This window comes from Micrasema longulum, unplaced genomic scaffold (assembly GCF_059751315.1).
Source record: "Micrasema longulum isolate JH-2025_06_02 unplaced genomic scaffold, ASM5975131v1 h1tg000095l, whole genome shotgun sequence".
NCBI classification, from domain to species: domain Eukaryota; kingdom Metazoa; phylum Arthropoda; class Insecta; order Trichoptera; family Brachycentridae; genus Micrasema; species Micrasema longulum.
Genome location: NW_028277301.1, coordinates 423730 through 450035, shown reverse-complemented (window position 1 = coordinate 450035; position 26306 = coordinate 423730). Strand labels below are relative to the sequence as shown.

General features: G+C 31.9%; 2 protein-coding genes and 1 long non-coding RNA gene across 7 annotated transcripts in view; 1 reads left to right on the top strand and 2 right to left on the bottom strand.

Moving 5' to 3' along the window:
• The window catches only part of LOC148284728 (mitochondrial uncoupling protein 4-like), a 24150-nt gene extending 6648 nt beyond the window's left edge, over positions 1-17502 (bottom strand). Inside the window, exons 1-3 of one of the 4 annotated variants that reach the window (XM_088235663.1) lie at positions 1892-1985; positions 875-948; positions 393-594 (exon numbers count right to left, since the gene is read on the bottom strand). In XM_088235663.1, coding sequence (XP_088091789.1) covers positions 393-594; positions 875-948; positions 1892-1940 — 325 coding nt within the window. In that variant the 5' untranslated portion in view covers positions 1941-1985. The other 3 variants (XM_088235669.1, XM_088235685.1, XM_088235677.1) reach the window with 3 other exon arrangements.
• Positions 6522-8440, top strand: LOC148284729 (uncharacterized). The gene is made up of 2 exons (XR_015824029.1): positions 6522-6582; positions 7090-8440. It is a non-coding gene; the product is annotated as an uncharacterized LOC148284729 (long non-coding RNA).
• On the bottom strand, positions 17420-26306 carry LOC148284727 (mitochondrial uncoupling protein 4-like). Of its 2 annotated transcripts, XM_088235695.1 has the most exons (6): positions 25816-26306; positions 25449-25522; positions 21824-22025; positions 20256-20432; positions 18266-18488; positions 17420-17641 (listed from the first exon to the last, which is right to left on the bottom strand). In XM_088235695.1, the coding sequence occupies exons 1-6, from the start codon at positions 25940-25942 to the stop codon at positions 17461-17463; spliced, it is 984 nt and encodes a 327-aa protein (XP_088091821.1). In that variant the 5' UTR covers positions 25943-26306; the 3' UTR covers positions 17420-17460. The 2 variants fall into 2 exon arrangements, with proteins under 2 accessions (XP_088091821.1, XP_088091827.1); XM_088235701.1 differs by lacking the exon at positions 25449-25522 and having other exon boundaries at positions 25816-26234.

Sequence of the window (26306 nt, the reverse complement as noted above, 5' to 3'; positions counted from 1 at the left end):
GGAAGGCGAGAGTTTACGTTTTGCTAAATCTTCACCCCCAAACCCAGATCCGTAAAGTATCGGGCTATTATATAACTTAGGTTTAACCAGTGGTCCCCCGAGGATGAGGCTCCTTTTATGATGTAAAGCATCACATTCACATATGATGATTTACATGTGTATAGGTGTTTCCTCATTTGCACTGCAGAACCTACATCTAGAAGTTTCGGAAAGGTTAATTCTAGCTAAGTGTTTGTTCAGTCTGCAGTGTCCTGGGCGGGCTTGTGATAACCCTCACTTGATTTCGGCTAAGCTTTATTAGGTCGAAGGCAAACCTTTGCGAGTACCCTTTTATCAGTACACAACACCTAAATAGATTAAAATAATACTCATTAATACATTTTGAAACTCACAAATAGCGGACTTCCAAAAGGGAAATATTTCTTCTGGTTTCTTTTTGAAAACATCATTTCGAAGTGTGTCGTATATGACGATTCGGGAACCCGAATAAATAAATTGGCGCAGTAAAGCTGGTTCTATTCCTTTCCATAGCGAAAATAGTCCTTCTTCTTTGACAATGCAATATGCTGTTTTTATCATTCCACGATACGATGTCTAAAAGACAAATAAATTATGAAATTACAGTTTCATTTAAATGTGTCATTAAAAATGATTCATTATAATGATAATTATGTAATGATGATAATGATCATCCCCTTATCCGCACCCAATTATATATAGGGCACCGAGTTACATGGCAGTAAGGTGATCATAGAAATTCCTGATATTGGTTTCAAATTGAGATTTTTTTATGTTGATAAAATAAAACAATGAATTATTTTTGACACGTAAATCACTACAAAAGGGTTGACAAGATAAATTCAGTAGTACTCACATTTGTGCCATCTTTTTTGGCGATTTCTCCTTGAATTTGAAGACGAGTCTTTGTTAAATCTAAAGGATATGTAACTGAAAACGAATATTGTGATAAATATTGTTACATTGATATTATAATATTTAAACATTATATATTATTTTAGACTATCTCTAAGATGTGAATAGTATTAAAAATGTCAAGAGAGCGAATTAAAACACGAATCATAGATCTGATGCCAGAAAACTACGCGAAACACGCTTTTAAATAAAACTATGCAAAGCCAGTCGGTTTTGGAAAAGCACACAGAAAATAGTTTTTTTTTTTTTAAATTATAGCGTTTTTGTGTAATCTGCGATACAAAGTGCCCCGTAAAAGTTATTTGAGGTAGGTACCGCGAGCAAATTTACTCACTAAATAGATAACTTTGACCATTACCAAAAATTGAGCGGCAACCTTTAAAAAATCGATAACTCGTCAGCTGACAAAATTAAGCAAAACGTGGCCCTGAAAATTAGATGTCTAAATGAAAACGAATTACAAAATTTATTCCGCTTCTCCAAAACAGTATTTTACACATAAATGTCAGATTATAACACTTTAAGGGATAATAAATAATTATAAATGATCGCTTACTGAATTCAGAAATTCCTCCAGCGCAAACAGCCATGGAATACAAGCACCAAAATGTATTTTCACACCTAAAGTTCTCTTGTGTCATTTTCAAAACAATGTGTGTACGAATAAAATCATTTTGCTCTATTTATTTGACAAACGATTTTTTTGTAAATAAAACGTGTGGGCGACTTACGTTGCGTCATGGTAAGCGTAAATTCGTGGCCGTCATAAACTTTATGTACCTATTAGATAATACAAAGAACTAACGTTTTATGTGAGAAAAATACTAGAAGGGCTAACCGCCACTGAATGTCACCGAAAACTATGTTACGAAGTTATTAATAAATATGAACTCTAAATAAAAAACGAATGATACATGCAATGTGAAATTAAAATTGTAAGGAAAAAGTATAAAGGTACCTGCTTCATATTTATACAATCTTTGAAGCAAGATCTGACAACGTCGCATCAGCTGTTGGCTGTTTAGTTTTGTTCATTTGTTTTTCAAAATAATAATGTTCATGTTTGTAGTAAATACTTATTTGTACTTTTTACTACAGGTGCTTACAAATATTAGGTACGTAGGTAGTACTTTTTTCCCCTTTATTAGGGCCTTCTATTAAAACATGATAACATCGGCCAAAAACAAGTTACCTACATGGATTTACAAATTATGATAAAGATAAAAACAACACAAACAGAAAGGAATGACAATATGAACACTAACAATAGACAACAAAGATATATGTACAAGAATAACATAAAAAGATAATTATAATAAAAAACATAACATAACTAAACTAACACAATTCTAACATAAAAGAAAATAGGCACTTACAAAAAAAAACACAAAAACCTGATAGATGGATAGATAGAAACCAGGTAGATAACACTCAAGGACTAGAAAAATTAAAAATAAAGATATAATTGAAACAAATATTACAAAATTCCAAAAGACCAAAAATTACTTTATAATGTGATCAATTCATTAATTGACTGTCCAAATGCTAGAGTTGGTGTGTTTCCGTGTACCTGGTCGACATACCCGCCACAGATCTCCTTTTTGTTCTGCAAGTTCTAGGACCAACTATCACATGGACTCACTTGTCCCTAGGCTCCACAGATATGGTAATCAGTATAAGGACAAGGCTGATATATTTGGTTCTGGACTTGATAGTTATAAAACGAGTCTGATTTCTTTTTTTTTTTCGCAATTTAATTCTTAAACTTTTCTTTATATTCAAAAATGTTTTTCTTCTTTGATTTTTCATATTTATGCACCTATATATTTTCTGAATATTTTTGTTTACTTATGTGTTGTTATAGTTATGCAATTTTATCATTTTTATTATATTATCTTTTTTTCTGTCGGCCTCGTGCTGTTAATGGTCAGCGCGTTTGCCGACCAAGCAAGAGGTCTCGGGTTCGATTCCGACATGGTTGATATGAAATATTTATTTAAAGAGGTGTTTTCACACCAGAATATTTCATAGACCCTGGACTGGTACCTGAAGCGTAAGATTGATCATCTTATCTTCATGTAACAAAAAAATGATCAAGATACACTGCGATTCGTGTACCAATGCAGTGCTCTATGCAAATGGAATGATGATCATGATATATTATGTATACCTATTTTTTTTTTTTCATATTTATGATTAACGTATGTGTTAAAGACAATTTATGCCGTTTATGTTAAAATAAATTAATAACATAACAAGGAACAGTTTTAACACAAAAAAGTATAAATAGATTGATCAATAAATAATTTTAGATACACGATTTGGAAAGGTTATAAAAATATAAGTTAAATATCAAATAATTTTTGCCTCCCGGTCATTAAAGGTCATACAAAAAATGTTATTGAGATCTCTAATGCCTTCACATTAGTAGACATTGACGACTAAAATCCTCATTTTAAACAAATGGGACATAGTGCAATAGTGGCCAGACCCGATAGTGCAAAAAGTTACAATCCTATATACTAAGTATAAATTGCAAAGGAATTTTAAGCGCCATAAAAAATAAAAAAATACGCAAAGCAAAATACCTTGGCAATAAATTGATTTCAAATTGCCTTTTACGCAAATAATCAAATATAATAGGGATTCGATCTTACGTGGAATAAGTTTGATTGAAAAATATAGGTAGATGAATAACGTACCTAATGAAAACGAAGAAAAAAATCTTTGTAAAGAATTTTATTTTAACTTAAAAAAACATTTTTATGACGAAAGTGGACTTCGTTTTTAAGGTAAGTGTTTTATTCACGTAGAAAATAGCTTACCGCGATGATTTCTGCATTTTTAACTTCAAAACGACAAAAAGTGGACTCCCGTGTTTTATGCTCTAAGGCAGTCAATAACCGAATCGGGTTGTAGTCCCGTGGCTAGTGTCTCGGACTCGCGGCTCAAAGGTCCGTGGTTCAAATCCCACTCTACCCCAACTTGATTCCCATTTTCTAATAGTGAGTTATTTATAACTTACAACTCGTTGAAAATGGCCCTCAAAATTAAATATTTTAGTAAATCGTAAGAACGCAAATACTTCTTTTTACCAAAAAAAACTTCAGAAGTCAATCTCAATAGCCCTGAAAAGGACTTTCCAACGGGCCTTCTTGGTAGCTGGTACAGAGAGGCGATCGTAGTATTTTTTTATGCTACTAATAAGAACAAAAACATTTTTATTAACTTGTCAGTATTTCATAGACCCTTATTAATTTAAATTTGCAAAAAAGTTATGTTTCCTTATTGAATACGGAGATTTATTTATTTTCTTTTACACTTTATATAATATACATAAAAGGGCGGGTATATTGCCTTAAAGAAATTTCTTCCTACCTACCCAAACCGTTCAGTTTGAGAAAACTACAAGTACATGGACATATTGAATCTTAAAATTTTATACAAAATTAAAAACAAAGATTAACAAAATAATACAAAAATAACACAAAACTATGAAGAGAAGAAAGGGGATAGGAAGGAAAGAAGAAGGATAAAGGAACAACTTAAATATTTAGATAGTGACATTTCAATCTTGATTTAAATGTAAATAAAGAAGGGGCGTCTCTAACATTAGTGGGTAGATCTAGAGCGGCATCCAGTCTAGTAGAGACAAGGAAGCATATTTGGAATACCATTTACATTTTAGAGTGCAACATGTACAATAAAGGAGATTAAATAAATGAAACTCGATGAAAAGATAGTTTCTAATAATTTATTGAAAAACTTCTGCGAAAATCTAATTAAATTAAAACAGTTTTTATAAAAAACAAAAATATAAAAAATAACAAAAAAATGTGTTTTTTCAAAAATGCACATAATTCGGAATACCATATTCCAAATTGCGTTCACATTTAATGATAATGAATAATAATTTGTAATTATTCCACACAAGAGACACTGCAGCTTCCTTTAGGTCCTATGTCATCTTTGTTGATGCTGTGTAAAACGATGTTATGAAAACTACTGCAATATATAGAATAATGCTAGGTAGAAGTAAAATGGATTGTTTCATTCGCCCAAACCAATATTGAATTAACTGCTCTACAAGTGTATGGCTTATGTTAGGTTTTTGTTCTTTCATTGTGCGTTTAGTAATATAAATAATATAGATGTGCATAAATTAATTATAAACATAAATATGTAGTGTCTAAAACTGTCTGAACATTTAGTTAATTATCTCTGTTTATTAAGTTAGTCTTCTTTGTTTATTCTCAAATGTAAAAATATTTTTTAAAAAGCATATTGTTAAGTGTCCTCGGCACGGGTAACCCCAGTGAGGTAACATTATTTTTGTTATTAATTATAGTTTGTAAGAGAAAAAATATGAATAAATAAATAAAAATAAATCTAGGGATAATATCCGATTACGAACTTACGGAAAAAGTTATGACATAAACGATTTTTTTTAAAAGTCAGTATTCATCCTAAATCAATGGAAGATTAATTTATCGACCGAAATCAGGGCTTGCAACTGTAGCCAGTAGCGTATAATATTTATAAGTATTGCCGGTAGGTATCCCTCTTCTATCAAAAGTTAAGGCGATATTCTAAATTACCAACAGTATGCCAAATATGCTTAGTTTCCCCTACCCAACTTGTCTTTAGTGGTTTCTACGGCAATACGCTCTGACTCTCGGAACCCCTATGACCCTTCCACGGAACTTCAGGGTTCCGCGGAACACTCGTTAGGAACCGCTGCTCTAAAAGGTATAGATCTTATTATAGGTTACAGGTACGCAGATGGTGTGCGGCGCGGAATGCCTATAGTCCTTAAAATGTAGCTTGATTAAAATGACAGCTGCCAAACTAATGTCAATAGTGATGGGAAATTACTGATCACTGATCATGTACCAAACAAATCAATTTTATTAGTTTTTTCATGCAAACATGAAACTCTGTTTCCGAAAACTGATATAAAAACGCAAAAACAAGCCTATTATAGTGTATTTAATACAATTATTCACCAAAAAATATGACATTTATACTTTTTTCGTAAACATTATCAAATGAATTATTTTTTTATTCAATCAATTTACATTGATCGATTCGTCCCATCTCTAACGTTTTTGCAAAATGATGTAACCTTGTAAGAATGTCGTTAATAATTTATTTGAGTTTTTTTTTAGTTTCAAAGTTGATTTTTTAAAATTATGTTGATTTATATGTCAATCATTTTATTAAAAAAATAAATTAACACACCAGATACGAATGATTTTTCGTGTGTAAATATAAATCACTCCTTAGACGTCACTACAAAGTTATGTCGTCACTTTTGCTGACATGTCATTTTAATCAAGCTATATTTTAAGGACTATAGTAGACGGCGCGGCGCGGCGCGCGGCTTAGATACCTATTTCGAATTTTATTAAGTGGTCCCGTCAGCAACGCCATGTTTGACACTTTCAGCGTAGGTTGGTAGAGTGAAACTAAGAATTCGCAGAAATGAAAGCATTGTTCTTTTTTAAGGTAAATTGAGACTATGTCTCAAATTAGGTGCATAAGTCTCAATTATTAAGTCTCAAATCTCTACTGATAGTTATGTTTAACCAAACCAAGAAATCGCAACGCTTTTGTTCTATGCAATAGAGCAAAATGGCATCTCTATAGGTGGGCAAAGTGTTATTACTCTGAGGTGGATATGTCACCGCCAAATAGTTAAATCAGCCCCTCAACAGAGCGGCTAGGCTGTTCGTTAAATGCCGGCATTCACCTTAATGTCTAGGCCGTTTGTGGAATGAATTATGATGAAACGTGTTGGCTGGTTGAAAGCTAACCCTTTGGTAACGGCAGAACCAAAAGCCGCCGGGTTAGGGTAGGATAGGTTGGGATAAGTCAAAAAGTAAAAAAAAATTTTTTTTTTTACTTAAGTTAAGTTAAGGATTAATTATTAAGTTAAATTAAGTAAAAAAACGTATTTTTTAAATTATCTAACTCAACCCAACCTATCCTAACCTAACCTAACTTGTCTTTGTATTAAAATTAAAGAGGCCAAGTGACGTTCAACCCTTTTGTTAAATGTTTTGTAAGAAGCGAGGTCTATATGTCCAGGACCATTTTTATATTTTAATTAATAATTAAAGTACTTATATTTTAATTTTGGAATTATTCTTTTAGTCGTAAACAACTGTTAGAAAATGGAATAGAGCGAGATTCGAACCAAGGACTTTCCGAGTCCGCGAAAGTACTAACAGGACCACAACCCGTCAAATCGAGGGGATCCAAAAATCCACCATCCACCCACTTTTGCAGTCCTGAGGGACTGTCCGCTGCGCAAAGGGTCAACCAAATTGTTCCTGAGGAATATAAACTATGTAGATTAATGAAGGGGAGGAGGATCCATAGATAAAGGCCAACACGTTATCTCCACCTTTTGGAGGAAAATATACAAAGACAGAGGTATAATATATTCCTTAGTGTAGCTCCGAAACTTCTAGATGTAGGTTCTGCAGTGTTGATGAGGAAACACCCATTCTATGTGAATGTGATGCATTACATCATAAAAGGAGCCTCATCCTCGGGGGACCACTGGTTAAACCAGAGAATGTTAAAGAGCTTGTCCCCTACCTAATAGCCCGATACTTTACGGATCTGGGCTTAGGGGGAATATTTAGCAAAATGTAAACTCTCGCCTTCCACCACAGTGCATCCACAGTATAAGGCATTCACAGTACATGGCTTAGCCAACCGCATCGCCTCCGCTTGACGACAGTTGTCACCGGAGTTTACTGCATCTGTTCTCTTATTACATCATTCCTCATAAAGGCAGTAGATACACTGGCACAAAAAATCCGCTGGCCGTCCCTCTTTCTCTTGCTTCATACACAAGACGCCATGAAAATAAGCTTCATCGTTTGAATTTATTTTGATCAAAACATTCCACAAATATCAACTAACTCGTTTGAGGCTCCATTTACTTTGCGCTCTCACCGATTCTTATCGATCTCACGATATTAATGTCCGCCAAACTTAATCTTACATACTTCTACCAAGTCGGTCCCTCAATGCTGAGGATCGTGATCACCATGAACACTTCCGATTAGTCTGTTCCACTCCAGTCTGTCGTCAGCCCGACGAACTGACACATCAAATTTTAGCCCCATAGCCTCCTTTATTTGGTCAGTCCATAAATGTGGGATTCTACCCCGGCTTCACCTACCTTCAACTCGGCCAGACAGTATTACCTTTTCTAGATTGTCGAGCTCACGTCTAACAATATGTCAGAAGAAAGACAGTATCCTTCTCAGACACACCACTGACAGCCGAGTTGTAATATGGAGCTATTCCAATCTTACGTACATTGAAACAAAAATGTTTTTTGATGAAAATAGTGAAGATGTCGTGTGCATTGCCCGTGCGTTGCAAAAAACTGTATTTTGGACAAGGGAATAGGGTTCTTTTTACGTTGGTATATTTTAATATTAAGGCTTTTTAAATTATTATGAAAATAAAACGTAGTTATTAGTGTTACACAATTTTTATTATTTTACAAGAACACTACTACAGTTTCGGGAGAGCACTCTTTCCATTGACGGGTGATATAAAACGAATATAGTAAACACAGAATATTGTTCACAATGTCATAGAATTTAAACAAAAAATAAACAAATTAATCAGTGAAACTCAGAGCAGGGGGGTTTTTTATTCCACTTATCTAAGGTGTTAGCATATAAATGGATCGTTATCTAAAGTACAGATATGAAAATATGATCAATGAGGGAAAGGACGTTAAGTAGAGTTTATTTCTTAAAATTTAGCACATAAGTGGAAGTTATAATAATTAAATCTAAGATTTAATTAACAGACAGAACATAGTCAATAAAGGCGAGGGGTGATTAAATGTGTGATTATTGATTAGGTTGTTCTCAGAATTTAAATTTTTGTGAATTTCTATTATTTTTAGATTATTCATATTACTGCCTTTGTTATTTACTTTGTTAGTGAATGCCGATTCAATGAACAATATTAAGGCTTTTTATTTAACACGCCGCTTTGTGAACGTGTGGAGTATGATATTTTAGTGAGGTGGAGCCGCACTTGCCTCATCTGCAAAATTGCCACAGCTGTAGCTGTTAAGTAAATAACAGCATTTACCAATACTATTCCTGGCCGATTACCTTTCATTCCCATCCTTATGGTACCACCTAACATCAAGATAGAAGAAATTCAAAATTAGAAGATTTGGATTTAGAATAAAAACAAAACAATATTTTTGACTTCACATAAAATTGCATAAAACGTGCTTGGATTAATCGCGCGTTGTTGGAAACACTGTTACATTTTATAGTCCATTTTATCATCCAGTGCCCGAAATTGAAGAACATTCAGATCATATTAAAGGTAGGTATCCATTCCATGTTCCTATCCTTTCTTCAAATATTTCCCTATCACAAAACTGAATGAAATTCGTTTTTCATTTACAGTCCGCCTTTTTCGTTAAAATTAGTTTTCTATCGTTGTTTTGTTTAAATATACACCAATTTGCATGGGCTACAGGAAATTATGTGTACGGGTAATAAAACATTTTGATTTTTTAAATTGTTTTTATGTAACAATAACAATAAACAAAAGGTACTTAAGCTTACCAACAAAACAGTCATTTATCTAAAAATCTATCTGAGATTTGTAAAATGTTTCTTAAACACAAGCACCAATGTGGCTAGCTAGTACATATAAAGTCTAAGAATATAATATTTTAACTACATATCAATGCATTAAACCAAAACACTTTGGTGGTAAGAAATCCCAAAATCAACAAAATAAAAAATATGTAAATGTATACAAAAATAAAATTGAAAGATAGAAGTTACAGTTTATTTTATTTTTAATATGTATTTTTTTTAAAACGGGATTCTACCATAACCATCAACACAATAAATAACAAATATATCGATGGTTCCATTCCTGAGAACGACAGGTCAAAAATTTGAAGTGTTGAGTTATATTATCCATTATATTAAAAAAGCACTCATTTTAAATTCTACAAAGGCATAACTCTTAAAAATTATTGACTTTCTCTCGTTAGACATATGTTTTTATACGGACATAAATAAATTTAACAATCTCTCAGCTCCAAAACTAATTAAAACATTGTGATAATTTGCATAAACAACTTTACTCCTAAAACAAGTAACCATTGTGTATCTATTTCACATAAATATATTCATACATTCATTTTTTTTCCCATTATAAACAATGATTAATAATAAAAATAATGTGGCCTCACTAGGGTTACCCGTGCCGAGGGCACTTAATATATACTTCATTAAGGGTGATATAAATAATTAGTTGCCACAGATCAATTTAGACGAGTCAAAACTTGAAATTACACACTACCTCCTTCTCATCCAACCCCGGGAAGAACTTTCTGACAAACCGAATTGTGGAGAAATGGAATGGCCTTCCTGAGAAAGTGATTGGTGCTAGTTCAGTTAATGTATTAAAAAACCGCGTAGATGCGCACATCAATTCATAATGTTTAATAACCATGTACACTTGATATACACGCATCAGCTTAATAGCTGCTAGTGTATTATTAATAATAATAATAATAAAATAAAAATTAATTTAATTATTTTCATGATATTTTTATGATTACTTATCGATCAATGAGTAGCATTTAACTATGGTATATAAATTTATAAATAAAATATTTTTAATGGTTTTGAATAGTTTTACCTCTTTTTTTTTTTCACGCAAATATGTTTTTTTTTAAAAATAATTTCTTAAATTCTTTTTTCTAGAGTGTATACTGAACACTGGCGAACATTTTTATGCAAAAAATACTTTTTTTTTTTAATGAGGGTTACTTCGTTTCTCCCAAACACGGCCAATATCAATAAATCAATTTATTGGCTTTGATTTCATGTAATTTTAGTTCAGTTTAATGAATATTAGGTATCCGCTGGATATTGAACTACTATCCGATATCTGGTCAGAACCGCGATTCTGTAACTATGTTCCTTAACTTAAGGCTACTATTAAGGATCAAATCTTTAGTTTAGGATGTTTGCGATTCTCGATCAAAAATTTGACAGATGAATTTCTTCCGCGAAGGCCAAAGTCCTTAAAACTTTCCTTCACTTAAGGCGGCCATTTTACCCGACGCTAATGCTAAGGATTTTGTGAAATTTTGTTTTTAACAGAAAAATATTCTAAATACATAGGTTATTTCGCATATAAACGCAAGTAAACATTGTTTGTTACTTTATTGTGTATTTTTTGCATTATAAATTACCATCTACGTAAAATAATTACTATGCTTTTGTCAAACTTTGTAATTCAAATGTTTATAAATGTACCTTTGTAATACCTAATAAAATTGATTTATTGTAGATGCTTACTATACATCAAGTTTACTTAATGATCGCTGAAGTACTCCTAAGATTGTTTTCTAACAAATATTTTTAATTAAAGTAATGAACTATAACATATAATTGAATGCCAACCACATTGAAGTTTGCATACAATTATAGATTTTGGACATGCGGCAGTGTCATGTTATTATTAATAATGCATTGTTATTTCATTTTAGGATTATAGATAAAAAATATTCTAATAATGGCTGCAGGATATTTAGCCTGGGATATAGTGGACGCAGAGGAAGCAAATTCTATGAGGCTCCATTATAGGCTGTTAAGAGATAGCCAAAACCCTTTAGAGCTGGAGGAACAACAGTTCCAAAATTTATTTAGAATATCAACGGCCATGGCAATTTATCTGCGAGAGAAATTGTCATATTATCTCTAATTATATAAAAGTATACATAAAGGATATTAAAATTCCTATACAATTGAGGGAATATTTACAATATAATTTTGAATGTTTTCAAATATTTTTCTGTACCTGTAATAAAAAAAATGTTAAAAAAGAAAATAATATTAAATGGTAACAATAATTAATTAATTACAGATACATGCCAAATCGGCTCTCTTGGTATAGTAATATTACTACATCCATATGTACATTAAAAAAATATTTTAAAACCATAATTATGCACATATAGAATTTGCAATATAAATAATAATCGTATTGGAGCCAATGAAAGTGATATATATTAAACTTAGATAATAATTTCAGAAAGTAAATCAGCGACAGCGTGCAGGCATTATCGTTGTGGGTGAGTAATGAAATGTGAACACTATTTTTCCTTTCCTTTTGTCGGCCTCGTGGTGTAATGGTCGGCGCGTTTGCCTACCATGCAAGAGGTCTCTAGACTGGTACCTGAATCGTAAGACTGATCATCTTACCTTCATGTAACAAAAATGATCAATACACGATTGGTGTACCAATGCAGTGCCCTGTGCACCATTAGGTGCGGAAAGGGAATAATGAATGAAAAATGAATGTTTTTTTCTTTTATATTGTATATAAATATGCATGTATTTACATGTAATTCTCGTATAATACAATTTACGACATATTTACATATATTGTTAATGTAGAACTTCAGCCCTACGGGAAACTGGATACAAAAAATGTTTTCTTGCGCGCAGTAAAAATTAGAGCATTAAATTGTACTGCAACGTTTCTTGAAAATGTAAGAAAAAAATTATAAAAAATATTTTAATAAAAACGCACTACTTTGATTGACGTCCCTGGTTCATGTGAACCAACCAATGATGCGAGAGTTGGGAAGGATATCCGGTTGGTTTACCGTAAACGAACCAATAGGAAGAACTAACAGGGAACAACCTCTGACGTCACACGTGGAGTTGTTTCAGAAATACATAACTTTAAAAAATCATAGCACTGATAATACGACAAGTAAAAATTTTTTTTTTTTTTTGGCTTAGTTTAATAGTCTTTTAACAAATAAAAAAGGACACTGAACTTCCTCATTATAAGTTTGAAATCATTTTTAATCTAGAGTATTAAGATTTCAATAAATTAAAAAATACATAATATACATAATTATTACCTCACAGTATAAAAAGTTTTTTACTTACAAAGGCCTAGATATATATGACTATTTACTATTTTAATAACAATGTATGTAAATGGTTTAGGTGGTATATTATTTCAGAAAGTGAAGTGGTGTTTTGAACAAAAAAAACTTAAAACCCACCTGTTTTCTAAATCATTTGAATGAATTTGCAGGAGTTGATGACAAAACAAATCGTTTTGCTAAAAAGTTCTACTTGAATTTGAAGTCAAATTAAAATCAATTTAATAGAATTTCTTTGTAAACCGCCCTTGAGTTATTATATTATGAAAATAGCGCTATATTAGTTGTCTATAATAATAATAATTTGTGCTATAATAATACACCACTGTAATTAAGCCCTCTGTGGTGCAAAATATACATACATATTAAAAACAGTTCAAATTTCAGTTTTATACAAAAATTCAATCATTAATTTCAAAGAATATTTTAAATGAATTTAGAGGGGAACATAAAGAAATCGCACATTTTCACACGAATTCCCATTCTATTCATTCTGTCGAAGCATTGTAAATGTTACAGCACAGTTGACTAAGGAGATTTGAGTATCTGCAATAATTTCTCAATGGCTGATCGAGGATTTACTTGAACAGAAATTTTGATATGTCGTCATACAATTTTGAAGGCGGTCCAAATTAAGGTGAATCTTTTAAATTTTGAATGCCCGATTTGAACCATTGAAACCAAGATTGATATTTACGTGCTGTTAGCACTTTACCATAAACTTTTTTAATGGCTTTAGTGGTCTTGCTGGCATTCAAGCCCTGGTTGAAAAAAATTAACATAAAGTGCCTGTGTTCTTATTCAATTTCTGGTATGGATATTTTAGCCTTGGCAATAACAAAGATTTTTTGTCTCAATAGATTTTCAGAGGTCGCAGTGACATCAAGAGCTTGCATAGCACTGACCCCAACCTCTAAGAATATAGATTTTTTTACTCGTGAATAATGATAAACAATAGTTCAAAGCAAAACTCGCATACTACTGTGTCAGGACACAAACAGCATTTAAATAGCAGGTCATTAAATACACGATTTTTTGTTGATATTGTGGTCCCCTTAATATAAACACATACATACGTACAGTAGAACTCCGTTTATCCGAACTCCAGTCCTCCGGATCGCCAAATATCCAGATCTTTATCAGGAAATAAAAAATAAAGGAGGTGTTTTGAATTTAAATTTAATTGTGCAACTAACTTTACTGGACATGTTTAAGTGAGTTTTTAATGTGATTTATATTTGCTGTATTAATTCAACAGCAATAAAATCTGGCACTCATCAATCCGGACAACTGAAGTTTTACTGTATTTACATACATATATAGAATGATGTGTTTATTATAGAACCAAAGACAAAATAATTTTACAAGAATTTCAAAACGACAAACAGGACATAATTACAGACATATTACACATAAATGATTTTACAATGGAATATTTTGAATACTTTAAAGAATCTAGGAATGCAATCTTTATACCAAAGAGAAAATGTACATTAAGCACCTTGTATTCAATAGTATCTAGCTGATTACAATTTATTTGAATAACCTTAAATCAAGTTATTATAATTATTACATATTTCATAATGTTGGTATTTGATCAAGACTTACTTAATTATTTACAAACGTTCATAGGTTTTATAATATCCATGTCTCTATTTGCTAGAAAATAAACCGTGTTGAGCTGGGACAAGTAAGAATTGTTTAACATATTAAGCTCACTAAAAATTATGGTAAAGAGGCTAAACGGCGTGCCATAAAATTAATTTTTAAGGAGTTAAGGAATTTATTAATTTAATCAATTCCAAAAAATGTAGGTAAGTCAAATGTTAAGTAAAACTATTAGGGTTGTGTAAGATAAATACCACAGTTTTACGTAAATCTAAACAAAAAAAAGTAAAATTTTGTGTAATATAAATCCATTGATTTTATGAACGTCATACAAGAGGGTTTTTGACGAAAACGCCTAAGTTTACGCTTATAAGTGAAAGCTCATACCATGCAGCTTAAAATTGTGAGAAAAATGGTACATATCACCGTAATCGTAGAACAACGACGGATGTGTGAAAAAAGCGACATTGACTTTCTTTTATCTTCAAAAGGTTATATTAAGGCTTTATATTCCAGGCTTGAAAAAAAATATAGTATATAATGTGTGCCTTAAAACAGGTTGTACCTAGTTAGGCAGACTAGACATGATCCAGAGAAATCTATTACCTAAGTGTGTATGTAGTAGATAAAGTAATTGTTATTTTTGTTAATAAACTATGATTATTATTATTGATGCAAGTATCAAATTATATACTTCTGTACTTTATCAAGTTCTGACATACTAAAGTGTCAAAGAAAAAATTAAACCGCTCTCGGGTAAAGTTGAAGAAAATCACATGCGTCCTTGTTCTACGATCATGAAAATATGTAAAACTCAATTTCAGCAATAGTGGCACATAAGTCACATCACTTTTTAATTGTCGATATGGTTTAAAAATGATATTGTGTACTTACGATATTAAGTTTTTTTTATTACTTTGATAGGAAGAACTAATATCTAATAGCTTAAAACGAAAATAGGTTTTTAAAAAGCAAAGAGTATAAAAATAAAACCAAGAACAGATTTACACACAACAGGGATATATAAGAAAATAAAAAAAGAAGCAACAAGAAAAAAAACAAAGGGCCGTTTCCAACAAGTTGTAAATAACTCACTATTAGAAAATGGAATCATCTTATGGTGAGTCCGCGACACTGGCTACAGGACAACATTCCAGTTATTTGTTTTGTATATTTAGGGGATTGTTAAAATTGTGGTAGAACACATTTATTTAAAAAATAATTATTAACTTCGTTTACACCACTGAATAATAAAATTATGACATCCATCTAGTTTAATTTATTATAAAATAAATATATAAATTTTGTTTAATATGTTTACCCAATAAATAATTATGCTATCATAGTTAAGTGAAGGTTTATAAATATGAATATGCCTTATGTAATCATTAATAAATTTCCGACAATTCAAGATTTAAAAAAAAATACATTAAAATTGCATTTTATTTCAAAATTTAATCGACACTATCAGAATATCATTAGGTCAATGCCAAAATTATCGCAGATCTGCATTTTTGACAATTATGAGATATATCACAAAAGTTCTGCCACAAATATAAAAAAAGCAAATGATAAATTGTGCAGTAAGACTAAATTTTATTCGAGAATATAATGAGGCTGGTTTAGTACAAATTTAAATAGTTTGAAACTAATTTGCAACATTTCAAAACAATGTTTTTGCATTGACCTATCGATATGCAAGTAATGATTCTCCTCGCATAAAAACACATCTTTTAAATGTTATTGAAACATTTAATTAGCACATTTTATGCGGGTTTTGCTGTAATGTAACATACAAAAATAAGCGAATAATGAAATAATTCCTACATTTATAAAAATCTCTCTACCTTCTAAAATATCTGTGATTTTTTAATGAAATTTTAAATAAACTCTCGCCATATATTGTTTATGATAATCTAATAAGAGATAAACGTAGGAGTCAAAGATATTTATAACACAACATAAAAAATATATAGGTATTTATTAGTCTATATTCGCAATTGCAGACCGACAAACAAACAAGAATCCATATAATAAAAAATACAATTTGAAAATGTCACCATTCTGCTCACCAACCATATAATAAAAATATGTGAAAAGAAGATGGATATAATTTATCAACTCATTAACTAATCAAATCATCTTATGCACAAGCTTTCATGTTTTGTATAAGAGCTGTGAAAGGGTATGTGTGTATGTAAATTAAACAACAGCTTGTCTTTCTTTTTATAGATGTGCGTATGTAATTTGGAGCATGTTGAAGCATTGACATAAAATACTTGGAGGAAATAATCGAGTAGATTCATCTTTCCCGCCTTTAAAGTGGAGCAGGCGTACCAGGTATTTCTACTCTTCCCGCAGAGAAGCACTAATCGTGTGCACGGGTAGAACTACCTTTCCCGCATAAAGTGTGTGACTTTGAGAAAAAATAAAACGGCGTAGTTTGAAAACAAAATTATAAATATTTTTCCATCAATAACACCTCATTTAAAAGAAGGTTGTTAAGAGAATCTTTTGTTAATTTATTATTAACATAGAGAGTAGGTATTTTATTTATTTTTAATAAAGATATATAACATTTTGAGTTTTCTACGCAGCTCTATATTATAGGTAAAAAAAAAAAACTATATGGGGAATATTTGTACATTAAAATATTTCTCAAAAAGGTTTCTTAATAGATTTTAGTAAAATATTGCATTAGCAGATTAATTGTGATATTGTTAATGTGAATATTGGATTAGCGAGTTATTATTGTATGTACATGTGATATAATAAATTCTCATCTTGCAAAAAAGTTAAATGGTAAATATTTACATGAAACAATAAACTTATAAAATAATTGGCACTTACTATTGCAATCAATTCTTTGAAGTTGTACAGGTATTTATTTCATTTTTGATTTTTCCATAATGATTACACTGTAATTGTGCAACTTAAGATTCGTCTACAGAAGGAGACAACATCGTCTTAAATTTCTCAAAACTGAGCCAAAATGTTAAAGACCAGGGAGCCATCCTAATCCATACTGGGAGGAATCCTTTATAAAGGGCGAAGAATCCTTCTCCACCTACAGTTTTTTTCAAGCAATCCCACGAGCTTTTGTAATAGATTCCCCTGTAAAAAAATAGTTTGTTTAATATTAGCAATCAATATTTATAATTATTCTTTCAGTCAGAGGTCGTTCCGGGCCACCTGTCGTATCTATTGCACACAAATAATGCAAAGGTCCTTTTTTTCCAGTACAAACTTTATTTGCACAAGCAACAACAATCATTGTACAAACAGCAACAATCATTGTACAAACAAGGCAAAATGCTATCCCAGTAATTTAATATCCGTAAACGAAAACTGTAAGAATGGATAGTGAAATAAACAGTAAAATCAAAAAGTTTGAAACTTGAATTGAATGTTTCGAAAGATGTGATGACCCTTTTTTTGCATAATCGGCCCGACGTGCAGTTGTCTTTTTCGCACAATATCGGGGAGGCATCTGCGAGAGAGTGACAGAAAAACAGATTTAAATAGCTTATTTTTTTTAATGTGTAGCACATACTATTTTAGTTTCTTAATTTTTATTAAATAAAACTAACGTTTTAATACTAGCACTTTATAATGTAGTTTTTACATGTATACCCACACACAGGCAATGTTTTTTTGCAATTTGTTTTTGTTTATGTGGTAGTGTATTTTGTAACATTGATTGTAAAACATAAAAATAATAATTAGAGGGTTTGTCACCTTCCCCTCTCGTCGGTGGGCTGGTTCATGATCCTTGTCTTCACGACATCGGCGGGGGTCCCGAGGCCGGCAGCCACCAGCCCCGCGCAGGCGCTCGCTGCGGTGTGGAGCGGCCAGGTATCGGCCAGCCCAGTGTAGGCTTGGATGTGCTGTTTGGCCATGTCGTACGTGGTCAGGTCCCCCAGGTTCACCAGGGCGGCCCTCTGCATGTTTGGCACGGACCCTGGAAATACAAAATTAAGTGTATTGCAAAACAAAACTTTAAGAATAAATTTTTTAAAAATCCAAATATCTAAATTTATTTATAGCAGATACAGAGAACAGGTCAACAAAGCATCAACTGCGTTGGGGAGTCTGTGAGGAAGATAATGTGGAGAAATAAGGATACGCGTATTGATAGCGAGGTCAGAATATACAAGACATGTGTGAGAAGTATTCTGTGGAAGCGCGAACTGCCACTGTTCGTACCAAAAAGAACTGAAAAAAAAAACTCAGAACTGCTGAAATGAAGTTCTTAAGGTCCATTACTGGAAAAACGCTCAGAGACTGACCCGGTATTACTGTAATGAGGAACTTCAGCCCTACGGGAAATTGGATACAAAAAATGTTTTCTTACGCGCAGTAAAAAATAGAGCGTTGAATTATAAGTGTCTTGAAAATGTAAAAAAAAAAAATAAAAAATATTTTAATAAAAATGTACTACTTTGATCAACATCACTGCTTCATATATGAACCAACCAATGATGTGAGAGCTGTGAAGGATATTCGGTTGGCTTACCGTAAATCGGAAGAACTAACCTCTGACGTCATACGCGGAGTTATTTAAAAAAAATACAAAACTTTAAAAAATCATAGCGCTGAATATATGTTTATATAAAAGGAAATTTAAAAAAAAAATAGCTTAGTTTAATAGTCTATTAACAAAAAAAAAAATTTAAAAAAGACACTGAACTTCTTCATTAGGGACATGTGTGAAATAGAGAATATTGTGCCTCTGTGCTTTGGCTCACTTTAGATCTTCGTATGACTTGCAGCTCATATCCTTCCACAAATCTTCGATGTATCCTCGGCGACGGCGCCTCCCTAGTTTGTCATGAGTGGTAGTTTCCCATTGCTTTCCACATCCAATGCTGTTAACCATGAAGGTTCTTCCGCCTTTTAAGAGCATTTATTTTCTCCGGGGCTAGAGAGTGCCCTAACAAACATTAACTATGAAAGTAAAGTTGGAGTCAGCTTGCCAACGCTCGGCCCCTGTCAATATTCGATGACATGCTGTCGTTGCTACATTATTAAACTATTGTATATAACATATTTACAACTGAACACAAATTCATATTTACATATTTTTAAAATACAAGTAATAATATGGGTAGATTTTACAATCATCATCGTCATAATCAGCACATGTTGGTCCAATGCAGGACATAGGATTGGTTTACTTCTCCATTTAAGTGTACAGCCTACTTCCATTGTCCATAAGGACAATTAGTAAATACTATTACTATAAAATCTCAATTAAGAAATTTATAATGGAAGTGGAAGGCGCAAAATTCCAAAATCAGCGAAAATAGTAAGCAATTTTACCATGTAATCAAAATAAGCTGTGGCGGATCGGATTGGTGGTATCGGTACTAGCTCGGAGACCCCTGCATCAGAGTACTGTTTTCCATATAAAAAATTTTAGAATGTAGAATGCTAAGAAGATAATTTTTATGGATGTGGACTCCAATTTAGATTGAAATAAAATAAATCAATTGAAATTGTTGGATTTTTTAAAATGTTACTTTTAAATACTATACCTAGATAGAAAAAATATAGTTGATATCACTTTTTCTTGTAATTAAAATCTCTGAATTTGGTTTGTAACAAATACCTGCATCTTTTCCATTTACGTGAGAGTAGCCATAAAGTGGAAAACAGTCATTCAGAGCTCGGGGTCTATTTAACACGCAGAGCTGGGAAACAAAATTGAAACATTGTATTTATTTACCTTTCCAGAGAGCTCGAATGCCTCCAGATTTAAGGATCTTGAAGAAGGCATCCAGAGCCCCTTGGACACGAGGAGGCTCCCCGAGGAGTTTCCTACGTCCTTCCATCTGAACTTGCACCTTTACTAAATCTGTCGGAGACGAGAGCCACTGGCTGATCATACCAGATGTCATACCACCTGGAAATTTAGAATTAAAAAGGGTTACATAACTAATTCAATAAATTGTCCAGAAAAGTATTAGTTGTTAATATTAGTTGTGTCCGTTTTTTTCAAATTTAGAAATGAGCACAAAAAGTAAAACGTAATCGTAAAGGTTATACGTCATTCAAAAGAAAACTTTCTGCTCTACAAGATACCGTGTTTGTTTTTAGGTTATATATATTATTTTATTTGATTAAAAGGCTCAAATTGGAATGTTAAATAGACAAATATAAGCATTTTCGAAAACTCCTTCTGTTCGTGTTCAAAACAAACAAACCATCTTGCCGTTTCTCCGTAGGGGTAGGCAGAGAGGATAGACCACCATATCACTCTGTATTTGCATACATACCTTGCTTCCTCTTTATTAATACATCTGCTCATGACCGATTATTCCTACTCTTGACATGTCCATCTTCAAGTATTTGATGAGCTTGATCGTCCATGTCTTTCTCGGTCTTCCCCGTTTTCTGCATCCATTAACATTCGCATTGTAGATCCTTTAAGCCGTTTTTTCGCTGTACATTCGCTCAGCATGCCCAAACCAACGCAGCACCCCTTTCTTGATTCTGTCGATAATGCATGTCTCAGCCTTACATAGTTCACGGATCTCGACATTTGTGCACCTATCATACATCGTTTTACTACACATTCGCCTGAGGGATCGCATTTCGACAGCATTTAACCTGCTTTCATCATTATTTTTCCAATTCCATACTTCGCTCCCATACATTAGAGTTGGCACTAGAACTCCATTGTGACCTGCTAGTTTTGCCTCCTGTGATAAACATTTGTTTGCCAAAGTAGATTTCAGTGCACCATTCACTCTGTTCCCGGCACTCACCCTCCTTTCAATACCTTTCTCAGTCTTTCCACCCCTAGTAAACATACTTCCCAGATACAAAAATTCTTCTACCTGGTTCAAAATATCTCCGTTCACTCTTCCCACATTTAGTTATATTTTCATCTCTTTTTCAAATCAAATCAAAATGCAAATCGCTTTTCTTGCATACATCGTAGACTTTTGTTTCCAAGAATTGCAGGTCTTCTTTGCTGCTAGCAAGAAGCACGGCATCATCAGCATACAGAAGACAGTTAACGTTTATACAGTTAACAGTTATATAGTTCGTGTTCAATCTAGGGAATAAAGATGCCAAAGTTGCTCGCGATAGCGCAGTGTACGGTGAAGATGCTATGAATTATTGAATAATTTGTGGCAAAATAATGAAATACATTATTGACTAATTTGTAATATTTATTTTTTGTTGTGTCCTCGTATTCCCTTCATTTGGAAAAAACTGATAAAACTTACACCTAATACGTATAATTTTTCCACAAAAATCAAACAAAACAATTAATTACCGACTTACAAATAGCCGATTTCCACAGAGGGAAAATTTCTTCCGGTTTCTTTTTGAAGAAGTCATTCCTAAGACGTTCATATATGACTATCCTGCAGCCAGAATATACCAGGTGTCTCGCTAGAGCTGGTTCTATACCTCTCCATAGGCAGCGAACTCCTTCTTCCCTCGCAATACCGAGCCCAGTAGTTAGCATACCACGGTACGGAACCTTAAAATAAAGAGCAAGGACATAGAAATTAGACATTAAAAAACGTTTAACTACATATTTATTTTGTGTAAATCGCTAAAATAAATTTAATATCCTGACCGGTTTCGGAACACAACTGTTCCTTTGTCAAAGCTTAAAATAAACTAACACTAAATATTTCATATCTTATCAAAGCTAACAGCAAATTGCAAGTACCCAACATACATCTAACATGGTGTTTTACATCCAGACTACAGATTCTCAGAAAAGGAATAAGGGGTAAGTATTGGATTCAAGGATATTTTAGTAAAGGGCTGTTATTTAAATTTTTCATTTGGTTATTAATAAGCTATAGGAAGGTTGACAGCTTTATAAATAGTTAATAAAATACAATTCTATATTTAAATTTGTTTCAACAGAGGGAAAACATTTTTGAGAAGAGAATATGGAAGTCTAGGCATTTACAGGGCTTATGATCTGCATGTTAGATCTAGATAACTTCCTAGGGAGGAAATCCAGCCTGTCTGCAAACGTTTGAACATACTCAAAATATTGTTAAAATCCATGTTTAAAAAAATTCTTAGTTTTTTTGTTTTTTAAGAAATACTTGCGTTCTTATCATTTACCCAAATATTCAATTTTGAGGGCCATTTTCAATGAGTTGTAAATAAATCACTATTAGAAAATGGGAATCAAGTTGGGGTAGAGTGGGATTCGAACCATAGACCTTTGAGCCGTGAGTCTGAGACACTAGCCACGGGACCACAACCCGATTAAGTTGTTTCCGACTAGAAAATTAAGCTTTAACCCTTTATAGGGCAAAGGCCGAAATTGGTCAATATATTAACCTGCCGCTTTAAGGGTCATATTTCCAATACCGCCGATAGAAATTTCAACTATATTACTTCAATACATTGTCCAGAACGGTCATTGGTTAAGTTATTCTTCCAACCTCGTGAAGTTGGCGCGGGTATCTAGAAATCTATGTGTTTATTTATGCCATTGTTAAAACGGTTGTAAAAAAAATGTAATAACTGATATTTATACTTGTATTTGTAATTATTTATATTATATAATAAAATTTTGTTAAGAATATCTGTGTATTATTATTTTATAAATTTATTTTCTAACATGACTAAACAATCATTGGTCAATATATTGACCAAAGAAAAATTTAGTTTTTCTAAAAATCTAAAAAATATTTTTTTTTATTTTTTATTGACTTTATTTTATGTGGGCAGTAAGAATTTTAAAATATAACATTTGAAATTCAAAATTTAAAATATTTAATTTGCCCTATAAAGGGTTCAATAATGAGCAAAATACGTATTACAGTTTGTCATTGAATTTTAATCAATATTTTTATGATACTAGTTAAAAGAATGGCCATGCTAAAAGTTAGTACTATGATACCCCAGTAAACATTAAATAATTAATACAACATATCATCCCAAGGGTATTTTAGTAAGAAAAGTGCATTGGTGTGCAAAAAAGTGATGAAATGTTCAAACATGGGCACAATTTTACACAGTACCATATAAACACATAATCTGGCCACGTTAGGTGAAAATCCCAGTAATGGTATTAACATCTACATTCTCTATTCAAAGAAGTTTTATGTATAAAATTGTCATAATCGTAGAACGACGCATGCGATTTTCTTCAACTTTACATAGAGCAATTGAAATTTATTTTTTACACTTTATGTCACAAGCAGGAAAGTATATCACTCGATACTTGGGTTAGATTAGGTTAGGTTACATTTTTTTTCAAACCCAGAAAAAAAGCCTTTATACAGCTTTTTCAAGATCAAAAAATTAGAATAATTTTTAAAAATATTATACAGATGGCAATCATGAAGTTTCGCATTATAAATAAATTGTCTATGTTTTATGAATGTATGTATGTGTATGCGCATGGGTGTATGTACGTGTGTGTGTATGTACATGTGTACATATGTGTGTATATATGTGTATGTGTGTATGTATATGTTTCAAAATGTGTATACGAGAAAGTTTATATTTTATTAGTCTGTGCTCTCTATTAATTTGTTAACTATTATCGTATATTATAATGTAATTGCCTAGCTTGGAACAGAGTATGTACTCTTGTTAGCTGGGCAAAGTGAATGTAAAATTGTATTTTTGATAAAAGGTGTAAATAAATAAATAAAATAAATATAAAAGAAATTAAATGTTGCATTTTTCAAACATCCTTCGTTGTTCTACGATCCCGACGAAATTATCTGTCAATCTTTTTCTTACACTATTAAAAAAATAAATCAAATATTGTTTGAATAAATCGTATATTTTGAGTTTGTCGAAATTTTTGACGACAAAGACTGGATTCCACCCCCTAGGAAGTTATAAAGATTAACATATCACATCAGAGATGGAGAGTATTTTAAAGAAGGAAATATAGAAGTCTAGGCATTTACAGGGCTTATGACCTGTCATTGTCTGGTTTATTCTGCCGATGTTTGCACATGCCTTTTTTTCAATTCTTTCATCTGTTGATTTTTGTAAAATTAAAGAGCTAGGCAGAATGGTAAATGTTAAACAGTATGTAAAGTGGCAACTCAAACCAGCCAATGGCTTATATACCCTATAAATGCCAAGACTTGCATATTTCCTTATCTAAAATCACTGTTGTAATATGTAAACCTTGCTTTTTTTTTTGCATATATTTTTAATGTTTTTTTTATTGCTCGTTTCTTTTTTATATTTGATTTGCCATGTATTTTTTAATGATGTTTTTGTTATACGTAGTAAATATGGTGATATTGACTATAAAAGTTTTAAACATATATTCATCCCAACTCAACACAGGACTCTGGTTCCATGGAATTATGGAATCGGGACTTATGTCTCAATAAATGTTTAACTGAATATATTGCGAATAAAAAATAAATGGTTTTTAATGTATAATGCGTACTGCAAACAGTTCGTACGCATGGGCAATAAAACTTTATCTGATCAAAAAAATTATGAATAAAAACCGTACTTGTCATATTAGTTAGTAACTTTCTATTTTAGATTTAGATTTTTATATGTATTGTTTAATTTGTGTATTTAAAAGAAAATTCATAAATTTAAAAAGGGTGCATTTATAAGTCTATTCTTGTACCTATTTAGATATTAATTTATTTAGTACTTTTTTGACAAAATAATATTTAGTTTTTTAGGCATCAACTTATTTTTCACATTTTTTGTTACAAATTATTTAGATAGTCAAATTTAGAGAGAAAATTAAATACAGTTTACTAAAATTCCTCAATTAGTAATTTTAAATGTTATTTTGAGAAATTTTTATTTTTTATCCCAAACAAAAAAGTCAATACTACATAATCATACAATTAGTTGGGCTGTGTATTTAAGGATGCAAAAAGGCAAAAAATGTGAGAGCAAATGACATAAGGACAAACAATAACAAATTACAATTTACCAATTTTCCATCTTTCTTGGCAATTTCCCCTTGGATTTGAAGACGAGTTTTTGTTAAATCCAAGGGATACGTAACTGAAAGAGATACATTTCAATTTTAATAAATATTTTCCTTATGTCGAACTAGAACCCGGCTGTGTAATGAGTTCGAGTTCAGTCAGGCAATACTAGGAATTTTGGTGAGTCATGGATCGAAAGATTATGTCAGAATGTCAGTGTTAAGAGAATTAGGTCGAGCGTGCAACGGTCTTGACGCATGAAAATGCGAAAAATCCCAATTATATTAAGCTTTAATTAAAGATTTCACTTTTTAATGAAGCGATTCAAATGACAGCTGGTAAGTAGCGAAAATACAAAGCGTATCTTACCAAATTCGGCGATGCTCGCGGCGAAAACAGACATCATATATGTGCACCATATTTTATCAGCGCATCCCAAGACTTTTTGTGGAGCTGGATGTAATTCAGGCAGTATTACAGGAGTTTGTGGCGGCATATTCGTACGAGTATGAAATCTAAATAATTGTAACAAAATACGCGCTAAAATGATTTGATGTAAAAATTAATCGAAAGCATGATCATGAGACGCAATAAATTATCTGTTCTGGTCGCTAAAGTGTATGACCATCAGATATAATTATTCCGGGTCCGTGTTATGAAATAAGAAATGATTTTTTCACCATGGTCAAATTCCAACCTTTGACAGAAGATAAGAATCGCATTTTATTTTTTTATTTCAATTTTAAATTTTAACTTGGTGGTGTTGGTATTGGTTCGTATTATGTACTACTTTATTGAGGTGAGTTCTAAAACTTTACACGATCCCAACTCATCGTTTAAAAGAAACAGTATCAAAATGT

What these genes read in the sequence shown, in the direction of transcription:
- LOC148284727 (XM_088235695.1), bottom strand. Translation starts at nt 25,942, where the DNA reads ATGCCGCCACAAACTCCTGTAATACTGCCTGAATTACATCCAGCTCCA. An exon ending in CGCGAGCATCGCCGAATTTG is followed by an intron (nt 25,523 to 25,815) that starts GTAAGATACGCT and finishes TATCTCTTTCAG; the next exon opens with TTACGTATCCCTTGGATTTA. An exon ending in CATTCGAGCTCTCTGGAAAG is followed by an intron (nt 18,489 to 20,255) that starts GTAAATAAATAC and finishes TTGTATTTCCAG; the next exon opens with GGTCCGTGCCAAACATGCAG.